At 44.1% G+C, this 15777-nt stretch overlaps 1 protein-coding gene across 4 annotated transcripts in view; it reads left to right on the forward strand.

Moving 5' to 3' along the window:
• Positions 1-15777, forward strand: part of REPS2 (RALBP1 associated Eps domain containing 2) — a 1083293-nt gene that overhangs the window by 639484 nt on the left and 428032 nt on the right. For all 4 annotated transcript variants that reach the window (XM_078658107.1, XM_078658103.1, XM_078658105.1 and 1 more), the window contains one exon: positions 9588-9682. In XM_078658107.1, coding sequence (XP_078514233.1) covers positions 9588-9682 — 95 coding nt within the window. The remainder of the gene's footprint in view (positions 1-9587; positions 9683-15777) is intronic.

Raw genomic sequence — 15777 nt, forward strand, 5'->3', positions numbered from 1 at the left:
AATAGAATCCACCTTGTCCCATGCCAAAGATGTATCGAACTCCCTCGACTTTCTGAAGGCTATATCATATTCTTTCCAAACATCCCCCGCATGATTCTCATGGTACATTGTGATTCTACTCTGATAGCAGCTCATAACTGATTGCATTCCTGGAAAACGTTCACCAATTACTGCACTGTACACCGCAAAGGCCCTCACCCAATTGATAATGGTTTCTTCCACCCTAAATTTGTACAATTTTGTTCTCCATTCACTAGGCAACATCATATCCTTCTGTGATTTTGCATATTCCCATTCCCTGTTATCTATCAGTAATGAAAAAATATTAACATATTTGTCAGCCCAAATCATCTCTTTCACACTTTGTGACACATGTTGCGCTAGGCACTCCCCCCTGGAGGGCATCGCGCCCTCGCCCAGCAGTGGCAGTGCGCTTTCCTTACCATTGCCGTTGAGTAACGTCGCTTCCACCGTCTTGGCTGCACCTCCATTGTTCGCTGGACCTGTTTGGGGAGAAACTGGTGCAGGTGGCGTGCTGCCCCGACCACTAGCCAACAATATCTGAGTAACCAATGTTTGTTGTTCTGCTGTGAGGTTCGTGTTGGCCGGCAGCGCTCCCCCACCTAACCAGGGCAGAACAGCTGCTATCTGGGCTGCCAGTTCTGTAGGCACTGGACCCGACGCGGGCATAGAATTAGGGACCGCACTCGGTACCGGGCCCCCCACGGGAACCGGAGTGGGCGGTGGCGCCACTGGCACCACCGGTGCCGCCACTGGAATGGCCGGCACTAGTGGCACTGCCACTGGCAGCTGAGGTACCCGCGCCGGGACGCCCAACGGGGCCTGAGGTGGCGGGATAGGCGTAGCTGGGGGTACATTGGGAGTTGGGCTCACTGGACGACCCCCCACCCTCTTATTTCTTGCCCGCTTGGGTGGTGTCTCAAATACGCCCCTTGGTTTGGGCGGTACTATTGTCCGCTTAGGTCTACCAGATGGACCGGCCTGGGCATCTACCCTCGCTCCCAATTCCGCTACGGTCTTACCTAGTTTGTCAACCTTGCCCAGCCGCTTATCCATTGCAGACATTCTGCGCATCATTTTTTGAAACATTAAACCCACGTTAGCATTCCCGTGCCCCCTTCTTGCAGACATTCTTATGAGCGAGCACACCGTGCTCCGTACCTGACCCAGTTGAAGGCGCCCGAGCTGGAATACGCGGATCAAGATCCTAGTCTTGTGTACCTGAAATTAGAAAATGACGTTAAATTCCAATTGCGAGCTAATTATGCATGGGAAACCTCCCTTCCCAGCTGTAACCGAACTTATTGACTGGACTGTCCCCGCACTGTTGAAGTTTTTTGGTGCTTGCGACCAAAGCAACCACTTTTGCAAAGGCACACAACAGATATCACGTACTTATTAAAATTGTAGCTAAGTCCAGCCCTTTTAAAATAAAACTAAAATTTTTAAACAATTCCTTGTGTGCCCTTTAATTGTAAATAAGTCGAGCCCTCATATGTGAAGAAACAATTACTCCCTTGGGGAACCTGATTAAATCAACCACCTTTGTAATAAACACAACCGATCTCAAACCTATTTAAAATTATATCAGAGCACTTTACATATCATCAGTTGCATTTCATGTAGACACATTCACTATGCTGATTGAGCTCTGGCACTTTGTTATGTCCAAAAATTTGCTTTTATTGAAAGAAACCTTCTTTGTTCTCCCATCCGCCCTCTGCCCTAGCTGTCCCTGCTTAACTTCGTTTACGCTCTGCCCCTAGGTGTAGAAAACCCAGAGCAGAGTCTGCCCCGAGTTTGTGGAATGTAAACAAAACGGATCGTTTAAAATATTGTGCCCTCTGTGAGGCACGAACTCACGACCTACAGATTATGAGACTGACGCGCTGCCTGCTGCGCTAATAAGGCTCAACAATTTCCCCACAAAAAGGCAGCGCACACACGACTCACTTATTCCGGCTTTCAATTCGTTAAAACCAAGGACTCAAACTTACGTAAGCAGTTCAAAACATCCGTAACCTACGTAAATGGATAATGAATACCTTACACGTTGTGACAATTTTGCAAAAAACGGCTCTCTCTGCACGTCTTCTGAGCCTCTGTCTAGCCGCCCGCCCGCCCCGTCAAATACCTCGTGTCCCGATGCTCAGTCGAGTCCGGTCACTGCTGCTCGGCGGTGCGCTCGCCCGCTTGGTCACGGCAAATTCTTCCTGCTCCGCCTCAGACAGGGCGTCGGGCTGAGATCCACGAAGAAACGCCGCGATCCTCCGTAGTTAGGATTCTCCGGCTCACCACGCCCGCTTGGTCCCGGCAACTTCTCCCGCTCAGCTTCAGAGACGCGATCCAGGAAACCCCCGCAGTCCTCCGCAGCTACGAGCCTGAAAATAAAAATTGAGAAAATTACACAGCCCCACGGTGGGGCGAGGAGCGAGCCTGGGAGCGCGGGCACAAAGAGGCCGCTTCCCGCGCTCCCCAGGCTCTTAACCCCTTCGCCGTCGCGGCCCCGCCCCCTCGCCCCGGAAGTGCACAACTACTTCCGGGGCGAGGGCGGGGGGCAAGCCACCACGAAGGAACCGGGATATGGGAGGGGCCGGGCCCCGCCATGCCTGCGTGGGGGCCGATTGGCCCCCCCTTTTCTTGCACCAGTGCGAAGCTATTGTCCTATTTATTTCAATGATTAGAACCACTTCTTAATTCAGTAGATAAACTCTCTAGGCCAATGCTTCCCAAACCTTTTAGACCCTTAACACTTTACTTTAATACAACAAACTTTCGAGACTCACCTAGCTTTAATGGACAGGAGGCAGGCAACATTCTAATGTAACTAAAGCATTGTGTGGTAGCGCATTGTCATTTTCAGGCAGGACATTTTTCATTGAAATGGTCACTAAATTTGCACAGACATACAGCTTTACTGATAAAACTACATTGCACACAAATTATAATGTGTGATAATCGGGCTTCAATTAATATTATTTGTACTTCACCAAGTAATGTGTCTTGATTTGTTCTGATCCTCTTAAAATCTTTGTAAGTGTCAGACTTCGGAATCACAAAAAAGTGCTTAATTGTTAGTCTCCTAACTGCTGAATGTGTTTAGTTAATTTACAGGTATTTACATTTTGTTGTGTGTTATGAAAAAATGACACCGTGCAGCCTTTCCTTTCACACTTCATGTACTCCAACAAGCTTGCCACATAATTTGCTTTACTTTTCTTTCTCTGACTGAAAAGTTATAGAAGTTTGTAAACACCTGTCCCCATGTTAACGAAAATAAGCCGAAGCAGAAATAGCGGACATTTGACCTCTGTCTTTGAAGTGCAGCAAATGTGACAACAAAAATACAGAACATAAAGGAATCTTTATATATTGCTTGGACTTTCACACCACACCCACCAAAATGGGTTTGCAATCCACCAGTTGGCCCAGGCCGCACAATTTGGGAAACACTGCTGTATGGTATTAATTGCAATAAACATTTACTGTCAGTTATAGTCATTGCTCAAGGAGGAGATTCATTAGATGGAAATTGGAGATTCCACATCAATAATTGGCAAACTTCAAGGTCCCCTGTAAACTTCTCATCCCTCCTAGTAGGCTTGGTGCATTATTACAGTTCAGAAAAGTATGACGCTAAAATTATGGGAAAATCAGGTTTATTTGTTTAAGTGAACTCCCATGTTTATTTAAAGCGCCCTTCCAATGATATAGTTACAGTCGTATATTAGGAACCAATCAAATAGATATTTGGTGACTGATTTTCAAAGACATGGAATGTAGCGCCAGTCTTGCAGGTCTTACTCTGTCCCTTAAGCTATGGTCTGACCTCAGGAATGTGAAGGTTGAGGACACAGTGCCCAGCTCTCACCTGCAGCAGTGTCATTTTCCCAAATAATCACAATGCCATCTTGTGTGGTAAAATCCATGATGTTACTCCTTTTAGCATCTGTCTCATATTTGTCCTCCTCTGTCTCTTCCTGGTTTGAACGCTGACTCTACTCTCTCTCCTGCTTTTGTCCTTCCTCACCCAGTCCATCCTTCATGACACAACATTGTTATCTATTTCATTTTTTTCTAGTCGTTTGTCATTTGCAATGCTGTATTCCTGTCTCGTATACTTTCAGGAACAAGAGTCTCAGATACCTGTGTATTCTGAGGAATACAGATGCTGTCAGTAGGTACCCCATCATATACCTACCCCACAGCCTTTGCAGAACTAAACAAATAGATAGAAATATATAGAAATAGATAGAAATTCAACAGTGGTCTCAAAAACTGTTCTCTGGTGGAATGTCCGAAATTGCAAGAGTTATAAGGACAAAAACCAACAAACGAAATTGAGGATTAGTATGCTTATGCCTTTTAAGCAAACAAGAAGAGCAGCATGGTCTTTGAGGAGTGCAGATGACCTATGGTAGTACTATAGTGATTGTAGGGCCCATTTAGTGGGCAAACATTTTTTTCTATTGTGGATTTTTTTTATTCTTGAGGCAATTTTTTTTTATAACTGATAAACAGTAAATGTCAGTCTACTTCTTCTGGTGCAGGTTGTGAAACCAGCACTCCAAAGCCATATCCTAAGGCACCCGTCTGGAGGTAGAATGGTTACCTGACACAAGGGCAAGCCAGAACAAGGGTCCTACAAAGACTGCCTTTGCCTTTTAATCTTATGTAGGCTTGTTTAGCAGCCTGAAATACTTAATCCAAACAATGAGGTCGTTGTTTTCATAGACAGAAAGGGTACTGTCAATAGATGTATATATGGGAAACAAATGCATATCATAATTCCACAAGGCCAAGGAAAGCGTGTAACTTTTTTTTGTTTTCGAGAAAGATTTGGACTTGATGGACTCATATTTGTCTACATGAGAATTGATGAAACTCCCCATCACCCACCTGCCTAATTAACCATTTCTAAATATGTGACTTCAGTGGGTGCTGTGAAGGGATTTTGTAGGATTGGCAAATAGGCCTGTGGTTATGATGGCATTAAGGACTATCCTAAGATGGACAAGATGCCTCTCCCAGTCTTTTGCTGCAATGACAACATCCAAATACACTTTATGAGATGCTAAGATGATCTACGAACATCACTGATGTTCCAATGGGTATAACAGTATATTAAATGACTCTTTTTTTGAACAAAGTTGAAGCGATCTGCCAGTTTCCCTTTGTGAGATCACTTCTGAGTAGGTAAACCACCTTTCCTGGTTGTTGTATCATTTCATTCACTCTAGGCATTGGATGAGAGCCAAATTTGGAGATGGCATTACATCAGTACAAAATCTAATTCTACAATCCGATTTAGACACCAACATTATCAGGGAGTCCAATAAACTACAAGAAGGTTCAGTAACTCTAATTTGTAATGTATTCTTTCTCTGTTTTTGACTGCTGCTCTATGAGCTACTCAGCAAGCTCTGGGTGTTCTGTATGATATTTGGCATACTATTTTATGGATTCATATAAAATATGGTTTTGTATAAGATTAGTTAGGTCAGGAGTATCTGAAAAAGGGAATAAAGAGAAGTCCTCCAGTAGTCTTTGTAAGTCTCCCCTCTGTAAGGGAGATAAAAAGGATCGCATAAGAACCTTTTTTTTTCCACTAGATGGAAATTTAATATTTTAGGAAGTCTGGTCAGTAATAAATAAAAATACATGCTCTTTAGCAGTTCCAACTATTTGTTTAACATGTTAACATGGAACGTTTGTTCATCTTGTCTCCTATACGATAATGCCACTCTGTAGGAAACTTCATGTTCACTGTGTAAGCAGTGCTTTATTTGTAAGGAAATAAGTGCAGGGGCCGAGTTGATTCTCATAAGACTATCGGGCCGCTGCCGACCGTTAGGGTCGCCGAATACGAAGGCTTTTTGTGTCACCTCGTGCCTCTTTCATCCAATAACATACTCTCTTTGCTCCTATATTTCACGCTTATTGGTATCTTTACATCCATGGACCACTGTTTTTCTGCCCCTCTGCTTTCTCCTTCTTTCTCCCTTCTCTGCCTTATTGTCTCTTGTTCTGTGTCAAAGTCTGATGACTAGAAATAACTTCTGTTGATGAATCTCCGTATCTATGCCTAAATGTTCCAGGTAGATTTTTGATAAATTCCTCATTTAGAGTGGTGGTATCTGGATTAAAATCATGGTAGGCAAAGCTCTCAAAGGAGCAACATATTGTCCCCACCTCTCTTGTGGTCATGTGGTGTTTTGAGGTACTCTTAATTTGGGAAATAAAAATTCAGGGTCTTCTCCCCATACTTTTGCAACACAGCTATGAGTACATTGGGATGAAACCTTATGTTTGCAATGATGTCATGAAGACAGAGAAAAGCAACATCTTGAAATTATTTATGTATATCTTTTGTGCCTGTGTTTTCAAAGCTCTCCCCAGGACTGCTCTATCAGTTTGTGCCAGTTGTGTTGCCTATTCGAGAATAAGTTCAAGGGTCCCTGCCCCACTGTTAATTGTTGTACCACCGCAACACATTTGATGGTTTTGATCCCATTTCTGACACCTTGTATTGTAGTTCTGAAAATTCTGGACTCGTGAATAAAACTTCATCATAGCATGACGATTTTTATATCAAAATACCGAGAATGGCTAGTACACTATGTACAAGCATTTTCGTCATATTCCAGTAACGATTTCACCTCGAAATCGTCATTTTCGTCTTGAACCCTTGGCTTCCATTTTGTGTACGGCAGCCATTTTGTGGGCTGCCCTCACATAGGCTTATAATACAGCTAAATTCGATTCCAAAGGACACGTACACCTTAATTGACTTTTCTCTGACCTGAGCAAGCTGAAATCATTGCCCCAGGCCGAACCTGTTTGGTCAGTTCCTCTCCCATTGGCCGAATGAGATAGCATCAAGGCACAACATGCCATAAACCCTTTTCATCGCACACACACCCTGCCTAATCTTGCTCACACCTGCCCCTGCTCTTTTCTCTCACTTGCTTTATGATGAGGAGGTGCCCGTTTTTATTGGGGGTACACCGATATCTGATGAAAATGTTGGGCCTTGCCGGGTAATTTATTGTGGGCTGAACAAATTGGAATGTGGGCTTGTCATCATGACTCTGCTTTTTCTTTGTGGTAAAAATATATGAATAGTCTACTGTAAATGTAAGAATGTTTGTCTGGAGCTGAATATTTTGTATAAAAAGAGAAGCCTGGCTTTGTAAGATTGAGCAGTCTCCTGAGAATATACATCCCGTGTTGTTGTACTTCTAGGACCTGTTACTTGGTTGCAGCCAATAAAATCGATCCTTGACTTCACCTAGAAGACTCTGAGTTTCTGTGGTCTAAATCAGGAAAGTACTCGAGGTCTTTGGGTGTGTACCCTGACACCACTGGGTTACCGGTTCGGTACCGCTTCTGAAAAACCCAGTACCTCAGTATTGCAGTGCAGAAAGGGGGGCACAGAATGATGGAAAATGCAGGTCTTTCCGCTGGTGGCACCTGTAAGGATGCACCATAACCAGTAAATCACCTGCAAAGTGTTGAATTTTGTTAATTGAAACTCGTCATACATTAGGGAGATATGTGACTTGTAGGCTGGTGTATGTGCTGCTGCTGGTAGCCTGCTGTCACTAGTGTGACAGCAGCCCTTACGATGGTCAGCTATAGCATCACCTTGACCAGAATGTATGACGTTTCAATGCATACATTCACGACGCATGGCTTTACAACGCGGTCATTACAACGACCGCGTTGTTCCCACACATGCCATTACATTGCAAGTCATATAAACGACTTGCAGTCCGGGGCACGCTGGATTTAGGAATAGTATTAATTACTATGCCTACTCCAGTTTGTGCAACAGCAGGGAAGGTGTTGGATTTAAAATCCAACACATTCCCTGGTGATGCACACCCCCTACAGCAAGTCTTTGATACGACTTGCGATGTAATGGCATGCGTGGTAACAACGCGTTCGTTGCAACGACTGCGTTGTAAAGCTATGTGTTGTGGAAACAGCGTTGTAAGCGCTGTTTCCCCCTTGACCACTGCTGCATTGGTGTCACTGAGAACCCTCTAGGTCTCCACTGAGATATGTTTTAGTTTATTCTCAATTTCTTTTTCTTCTGAGTAAGCAAAGCAGAGAATCTATATTTTAGCCAATAGGAACCCTTAAAAAAGTGACGAGCAAGAAATGAAAGCTCAAAAGCCAAATAGTGTTCCAGTTCAAATACCTTCACAGAATATATTACACTCTCCTTCGCCTTTGGAAGGGGGCTATTCCCCTACATGTCTCAGCTGTAACTCTGATGAAGGGTCGTTTTTTCACACTGTCTGGAGTTGTGGTGCACTACAACACTTTTGGTCGGGTGTGTTGTCCTGTCTGGGGCAGGTATTGGGGTGGGACATCCTGGTGGACTCTCGACTGACACTTCTTCACAGCACGGAAGACATGGGGGGTACAGATATAAGAGACGCCTCCTGTTCCTAGGCCTCGCCCTAGCCAAGCGCGACATCGTGCAGCATTGGAAGTCTTTCTCTCCCCCGGGGTGGCGGCATGGAAAACAGCCTTAGATAAATGTGTGTCGGCTGAAGTTGCGGTATTTCAGGCACCGGGTTGCCCGCAGAAACATGGAAAGATCTGGCCCAGGTGGGCTAAACACAGGGGTATCGACCTGTCCTTCCTTTTACAGCCAGCAAACATAGATCCTATTGAACGACTGGTCTTCAATGACTCCCCAATCTAATGTGCTAATTGGTTGTAGCTGTGGACCTATTCTTTTTATTGTGCATGTATTTATTGTTCCTTATGGGATGTGTGGTGCAGGGGTTGAAGGAGGGTGGTGGGGTTGGATGTTGGATCGAATGTTTCTCAGACCTCCTGGTGAGGCTCTCTCCAGTATCTCATGTTCATGCATTCTGTCATTTGCCTATATGCTGCTTACTGGGTTTCACCCACTTTGTGTTATAAACCAATAATATTTGTTGTTAAAAAAAAAGCCAAATAGTGTATTCAAAGCAGTCTAAAATTCAATTTTAACTTTGAAATCACCTTCTCTGATCTTAAAACTGCATAGAGGGTTCAATAATTAAACTCTTTGGAGTAGGGTTCTAACGTAAATCTAATAAAAGTCCTGCCGTTTGAGAGTAAAGATCCCACCTCAAAGTTTGAAAGTCCCACCCGCTCATGGACAAAAACAGAGGTGAGTGACTTGGGGCAACATCTGGCACATTGACACAGCTGTGTGGGAAGAAGTTATTTTTGGGTGGGGCTGAAAGATACATTAAGAGCAATTAATTGTTCCTTTCTGCTTCCATTGTATCCATAAAATGTACATTATGTTTCTTGGGCATATATAAATAATTGATTGTGTTTGATCTATATATCAAAAGTGGTATTTTCTGATCTGAAAAACATATTTGTGATATTTTACTATTTAGCAGAAAGTCTGTGATCCAAATAATGGCGAGCTACATTTCTATGGCTAGAAGTCTTAGGGCCTTGATTTAGGTATGAATTCCACTGCTAATGTGTATGAAAAATTGAGTCTTCAAGTTGCATAAACTTTTACTTATTATCTTTTTTTCCTCTAGTTTCACCCTCCCCAAGTCTGGATTGCACGTTGTACGATTCTTATCGGGAACCAACTCCAATTAATCAACAGACTAGAGACTTCAATCGGACAGAGGTAAGTGATGGAACCAAACCACCTTCCTATAAAGGCCTTGTAGTGACAGTTCCTTCATAGTGGATTTCTGTGTATTCCTCTGTTATTTTCAAGTCAATTGTAAAGCTACAGCGTACATTTATGGTAGGTTTATTGTATCAATTGCTTCAAGAAGAAGAATTTGTTTTAGAATTGAAAAAGGCAGGTCTTTCTGTCCACGTTTGTTTAATTCACTGGAGTCTCTTGATCATTCTTCGTCAAATTGTCCGTCTTCCCCGTTACAGTTCTTTCTCTTTGATGGTGAGTCTTAGCCTGTAGAATATCAACTCCCTTGGTCCCTGATATTTCCTTGAAATTTCAATAAACTTTTTTTTTTACTAACCTCTCTACCTCCTTGACTACAGGGGTGCAACATGGTCATTTTCATTTCCTTTTTTTCTGTGTCCTCTTTGGAGACTGGTGACTTTGATTCCCCAAGCTGACACCTGGTAGATAACTTACATATCCTTTTGATTTAGCCTGTGGGGCTTGTGTTTTTCCGCTTTACATGATTCAAGGGATATTGTTGACACTCAAGGTTTCCAACACTGACAGTAGCTTGTGTGAGCAGCATAAATAGCCTTTGCTTTTGACCTGAGACTGGTCCTGCTTTTCCAGGTGCAGGCACTGCCCACTCTCCATGGTGGATTTTGTAAGGCTAGGGATGAGCGGGCTGGGTTGCATGGTGGCTCATGCACCCTGGGCATTGGGGCTCTCTTTCACCTCTGGCTTAAGCTGAGATCGGAGGATTTGGCCAGCTGGGATCTCAGCTCCTGGTACGACTGCTTTAGAGCATGTCTTTTGGCTGCCCTTTGGTCCATTTGTCAACTGGTGAGGGGTTGTTGCCAGTGGACGGAGTGATGAGTTTATTCTAATGTGCTGCCCTTAGCATCAGTAGCATGATCTGATTTTTGAGATTCTTTATCCCTCCTGACAAAACCTGTTTATTCCCCCTGGGGCCTGGAGATACCTGTCCCTCTTGCCCATTGCTACCTTTGTGATGAGGTGTGGGCGGCAAGAGCTTTGGATGCCTGTGGGATGTAGAGTCAACAGGGTTAACTATGTGCCTGTTTCAAGGTTACTCAGTGTCTCCATGTATCCTGATTCCTTTGTTCACTTCCTGGCGCTGTCTTCCTCTGTTTATGGTATTTAAGTCTGGGTCTGATGTTGGACTGATGGGGTTATGCTCCACTGCGGTGTGCAACAATTTGTGGGCCCTGGCTGTCCACTTTGCCATGGCGGGCTTCCCTTCAAGGAATGTCTCGGTGGGTAACTCCATTGGTAGGTGCTATTTGGGAACTCCTGTTTGGCTTCCTACAACTGTTGCACAGTTTGTTCCATGTCTCCTTCAGGAGGCATGAGTGTTCCCAAGATTCTCTCATAGAGTGTGTTTGCAGTCTTCTGTTTTTTAACAGTTTTTCTTTGTTTGAGTTGGTGGTGAAGTTCCCAGGCTCACATTTAGCCAGTGAAAAGTCAGCTGGTCTTGTGTTTGAGGGCCAGGAGATTAATGGGCTTTGGTAGGCCTATTGGTTTGCCAGTGTTTGGGTGTTTTGTGCTCATTCCTCAGATGAGCAATCATCTCGTTGTGTTTGGGTCCTGGCTCAGCTCCATTTGCTAAGCCATTTCTTGGATTGGCGATTATACTTGACATCTCTTTCGAGCTGCCATGAGGACTTATTGTGTTTCATGCTAGTCACTGATATCTGCTCTGCTTGGTTTGCATATGAGCCTTCCCTTCTTCTAAGGTCAATGTATACAGTTGTGCTGCATGTGAATGTAATAACAATGTCTCAACTGGAAGTCATTTAACAAGGGCATTTAAATACAGTAATATACATCACGGAGGACGAAGGGAAAGGAGGAAGGAGACCACAACAGAAAGAAGAAGGTGAAGAGAAGCAATTATTATTGTTCAGTAGGTATATCAGCACTACAGGACATTTAATTGTATGGTGACCATAACACACAAGTGAGCACTGTGCGTGCTTGGTGATGGGTGACGGCACAGTGACACAAGAGTGTGACAGGAACAGCGTGAATGGCGAAAACATTAAGAGCTAATAACAAAGTGGTCAATGAAAACATAAAATTATGTACAAATGTTGTTTTAAATTCTTTGGATAAATGAATTGACCACAACAGCGCCAAAGTTCTGTGCTGAGTCGTCGACGGCGTTTCGACCTGATTGATTCCAGGCCTTCATCAGGACAATGGTCGCAAGTTGGAACCATAGTGCTTGGAAAGGTATGAATGCGTCAGGAATGGCGGCGAAAGTCCAGCCAAGGAGGAGCACAAACAATGGCCCAGGCCCAATCACTGGGGTACGAGATTAGGTCACGGCGAGGTGTAATTATAGAAAACAGCTTGACATTCTGCGTGGGAGCCAAGGTGGCAGAGGTGTGTCCTGGCGGGGTCTGTAGATCCCCAGGGTCCGGGTCAAGGATGTACAATTCTTGGATAACCGGATTGCTGAAAGGCCGGAATGGAGCAGGCGCATAGATCGCCGAGGCGTCAAGTCGGGTTGCGGGTTAATTGAAGGTGGAGGAGGGAATCCTCTGGAGCTTATCGGGTTGCGGAACGAGTTAAGCGTCCAAGTCGACCTATGCGCCTGCTCCATTCCGGCCTTGCAGCAATCTGGTTATCCAAGAATTGTACATCCTTGACCCGGATCCTGGCCTGATTTAGAGCTTGGCGAGTAGGTTTTCTGTCACAAGCTTGATGGATATTCTGTCTGCCTTACTACGAGTGCATTACATCCTAATAAGGTGGGTGGGTTATCGGTCACATTTGTGAGGTCGTTTCCACCCACGAAACTCAAAATCAGGCCCATAGTCTTTTTGAGCCTTTTTAGTGAGAGATGCTCAGGCTGTTGCACTTTAAGACTGCAGGAGGTCTGCATGTTTTGTTTGGAGCTCAGGTTCTTTCAGTGGCTTTGTGGTCTGTCTTTTCTGGTTTGACCACCTGCTCATTGTCCAGGGTCTGTTGGCTTCACCCCTTGAGGTTGCTGTCTTTTTGGTCCTTCATTTGATGTCAGACTGTCCCTCTCTTTTAATGCGATTTTTCTTGGCTTTTCTCCTGCTGTTCTCTGGTCTCATATGTGTGGCTGGTGGCGAGCTACTTCTCATCTTGCAGACTAAGGTTGAGGTTATTTGTATCCCATTGTCGATGCTGCTTTGGGCAAGTCTTCCTCATTACAGTGCTGCACCCCACATCTTGGTTCCATTGATATTGTTCTCTCACCTTGTATAATCTCGCTTGGAATTATACAGGAATGGCAAGGGACAACCCTTCTCCACCCTGTTCCAACTGGTGGAGTTAGAAAAAGATATAAAAAGATTTATTGATATTTCAAGGGAAGAACATCTTTTTTCATGTGGAGCAAACGAGTTGGCTATTTCCCGAGGGAGCCTCACACTCGAAAATCAGGGATTGTGTTGAGGGAAACCTCGTCACAGACCTGTACTTACTGGTAGACAAGCTGGGCATGTCATCTGTTATGCCACTGTCCTGCCATTGTGGCATTTTGGGAATTTTTTCCCTTTCAGTGCAGTTGTATGACCAGAACAGTAAATTGGGACTAGCATTATTAACCCGTTCCGTGTTGCCATCGGCCATTGGCCGACGGCAGCACTACCTCCCCAGTTCTGCCGTCGGCCAATGGCCGACGCGGCCCCGCCCGTTTTGCTGAAGTGCCGCACTTCCACAAAATCGTGGCCTCCGTTAAGGCGTTAACAGGGTTCAGCAAAAACGTTGTCTTGTGTGTTGTATTGTTTACCTTGTGGTTCGCAGGGGGGCTGCATGGTGGATTTTCATTTGTGCACGTGAAGATAGGTGTTTGAAGTTGTTTACAGCTGTCATTCTCGTTTTTTGCATGTTCTTTTGTATGACTTCTGTGAATAGTAGTTTTTAAAAAATGGGTTTTCATTATCCATTGGAAGGATAGTTGATTTGCCTGGTTCTAATTAACAGAAGGGACCAGTGAGCATCTTCCATTGAAGGGAACCTTAAATGTATACCCATTGGGTATTAAACTCAATGCTGTGGGCCATCTTTTGATTTACATATTGAGTCTCGTAAGTTGCGATTCTGAAACAACATTCAATGATAGTTGTAGAGGCAAATTCTGTGCTAAAACCTTTATAATTATAATATACATATGAATGCATATTTTCTTTTTTTTGTAAACGGTGTCTCCTTCGATGTAATTTAAATATTGCAGCAAAGTCTGTCTTCCTCCAGGTTTGTTCTGATCCACAGTTCTTGTGTGCACATTATTATTTACTGCTGTGTCAGACCTTTGCAGCCTTGTCATATGACCCACAACATTTGATATATAGCTTTGTGTCTTTTGCATAATGCCATGTGTTTTAACAATGGCAGGCCTATGTTTTTTTATTAGCATTGTTTTTATGATAGGGTGTCTCTGTTCTCTGTGTATGTGTTTATGTAATTAATGTCCACCATTGATGTATTTATTATAAGGTACATGAGACGTGTAGGGCTAGTGAGACCTATAGCTTAGTCAATGTGTCTAGCTAAATAGCTACATTTTGCACATTACTGTTCTCAGTGCACTTCCTGATCACAAGAACACCTTCTCACACATGCTAGTGAGAACTATGACTATAGGGTGCAATGGTGTTTGTGAGAGCAAGGATAAGGGCTCTTTGATTCAGGGAGGAACATCTCCAAGGACATTTGGCTTCTTACCTAAACATAGCTTGGGACGATCACTGGGCTATCCTCTTGGGCTACATTTAGCCTTTGTTCAGGTATGTGGATTCTGTACCTCATCTCTTGTAAGTGCTGCTTACTAGGTACTCACAATTAAGTATAGTCCATGTAGGTGTTATGTATACTATCTTTGCTTGCTTTTGCATATATATAAGTGACTAATGTTACCTTTTGGTTTCGTATATTCGGTTCTAGGTGCTATGTAATGAAAGCCTTTAGTACACAAATCCATGTTTCTCAGTGTGGGTGCTAATCTGGAGGGAGACCAAGGTGAGCATGATTGTCTTGTGTCAGGTCTCTGACACAATCGGTGCCGTTTCTTCCGGTAAAATATGAGGGAGGGGCCATAGTGCACCGTTGTTTTCACTACATATGCCTGATAGATACATCTTTGCTTCCTGGTGTCAGTCCAGGTTGTATGACAGAAGCATGAATGGCTAACCACGTGTGCTTCATCAATGCTGTCACAACTGCAAATGTTTCTTAACCATGCATTAATTTACTACGCATGCCTTTACCACGCATGCCTTTACAACACATTTCGTTGTAAAGGCATGCTTGGTAAAGTTAGATGCGTAGTAAAGTACATACCCCGGCCTTGAGCCCTCAAAACCAGCACCCAGCACTGCAGTCCCCATCGCTCCAGCCCTAAACACTACCCAGCCTCTCGCCCTGAGCCCTAAAAACCATCCTCCAGCCCTGCTATACACCCAACCCAAGCCCTAAAAACGACCCCAACCCCTGCCCTAAAACTGACCCAAGCCTCAAAAACGACCTGCTCCCTGCCCTGAGCCCTAAATCGACCCCGCTGAAAACTCCCTCCACCCCCACTGAAAACTACCCCCCGAAGCCTTACTTACCAAACTGCGATCTCCTCACAAGTCCGATCCTTCCTCTCTCTGGTCTTCCTTCCAGTCTTAGCAACTAGACCACTGACTGCCCTAACCACGCATATGCGTGATTAAGGCATGTGATTGGTTAAGGCAAGCGGTGTTCAGCTTGCATGTAAACGGCACACGTGGCTTAGCCTGTGGGGTTAATGCCATTTCCTATCCAACCATGACTGAAAGGGCGGGATTTTCTTTCTAAAGTCTGCTTATCATTTTTCTGCAAATCCCATCTCAGATCGACTAGACCTTTTTACCTGTCATGGAATGAATTAGGCAATCTATTCACAAAAATCAATAAATTGTAACGGTTCCCACTGTTTCCCCAAAGAACCACCGACTAGGACTAAGTTTGAAGATTTATTACATAACCAAAAACAACTGAAGGTATAAACACCTCAACAGAAGGTTCAGAAGATAAACAGGCACTAATACAAACATAACCCTACGGAATAG

Source organism: Lissotriton helveticus, chromosome 8 (genome assembly GCF_964261635.1).
Source record: "Lissotriton helveticus chromosome 8, aLisHel1.1, whole genome shotgun sequence".
Classification (NCBI taxonomy): Eukaryota; Metazoa; Chordata; class Amphibia; order Caudata; family Salamandridae; genus Lissotriton; species Lissotriton helveticus.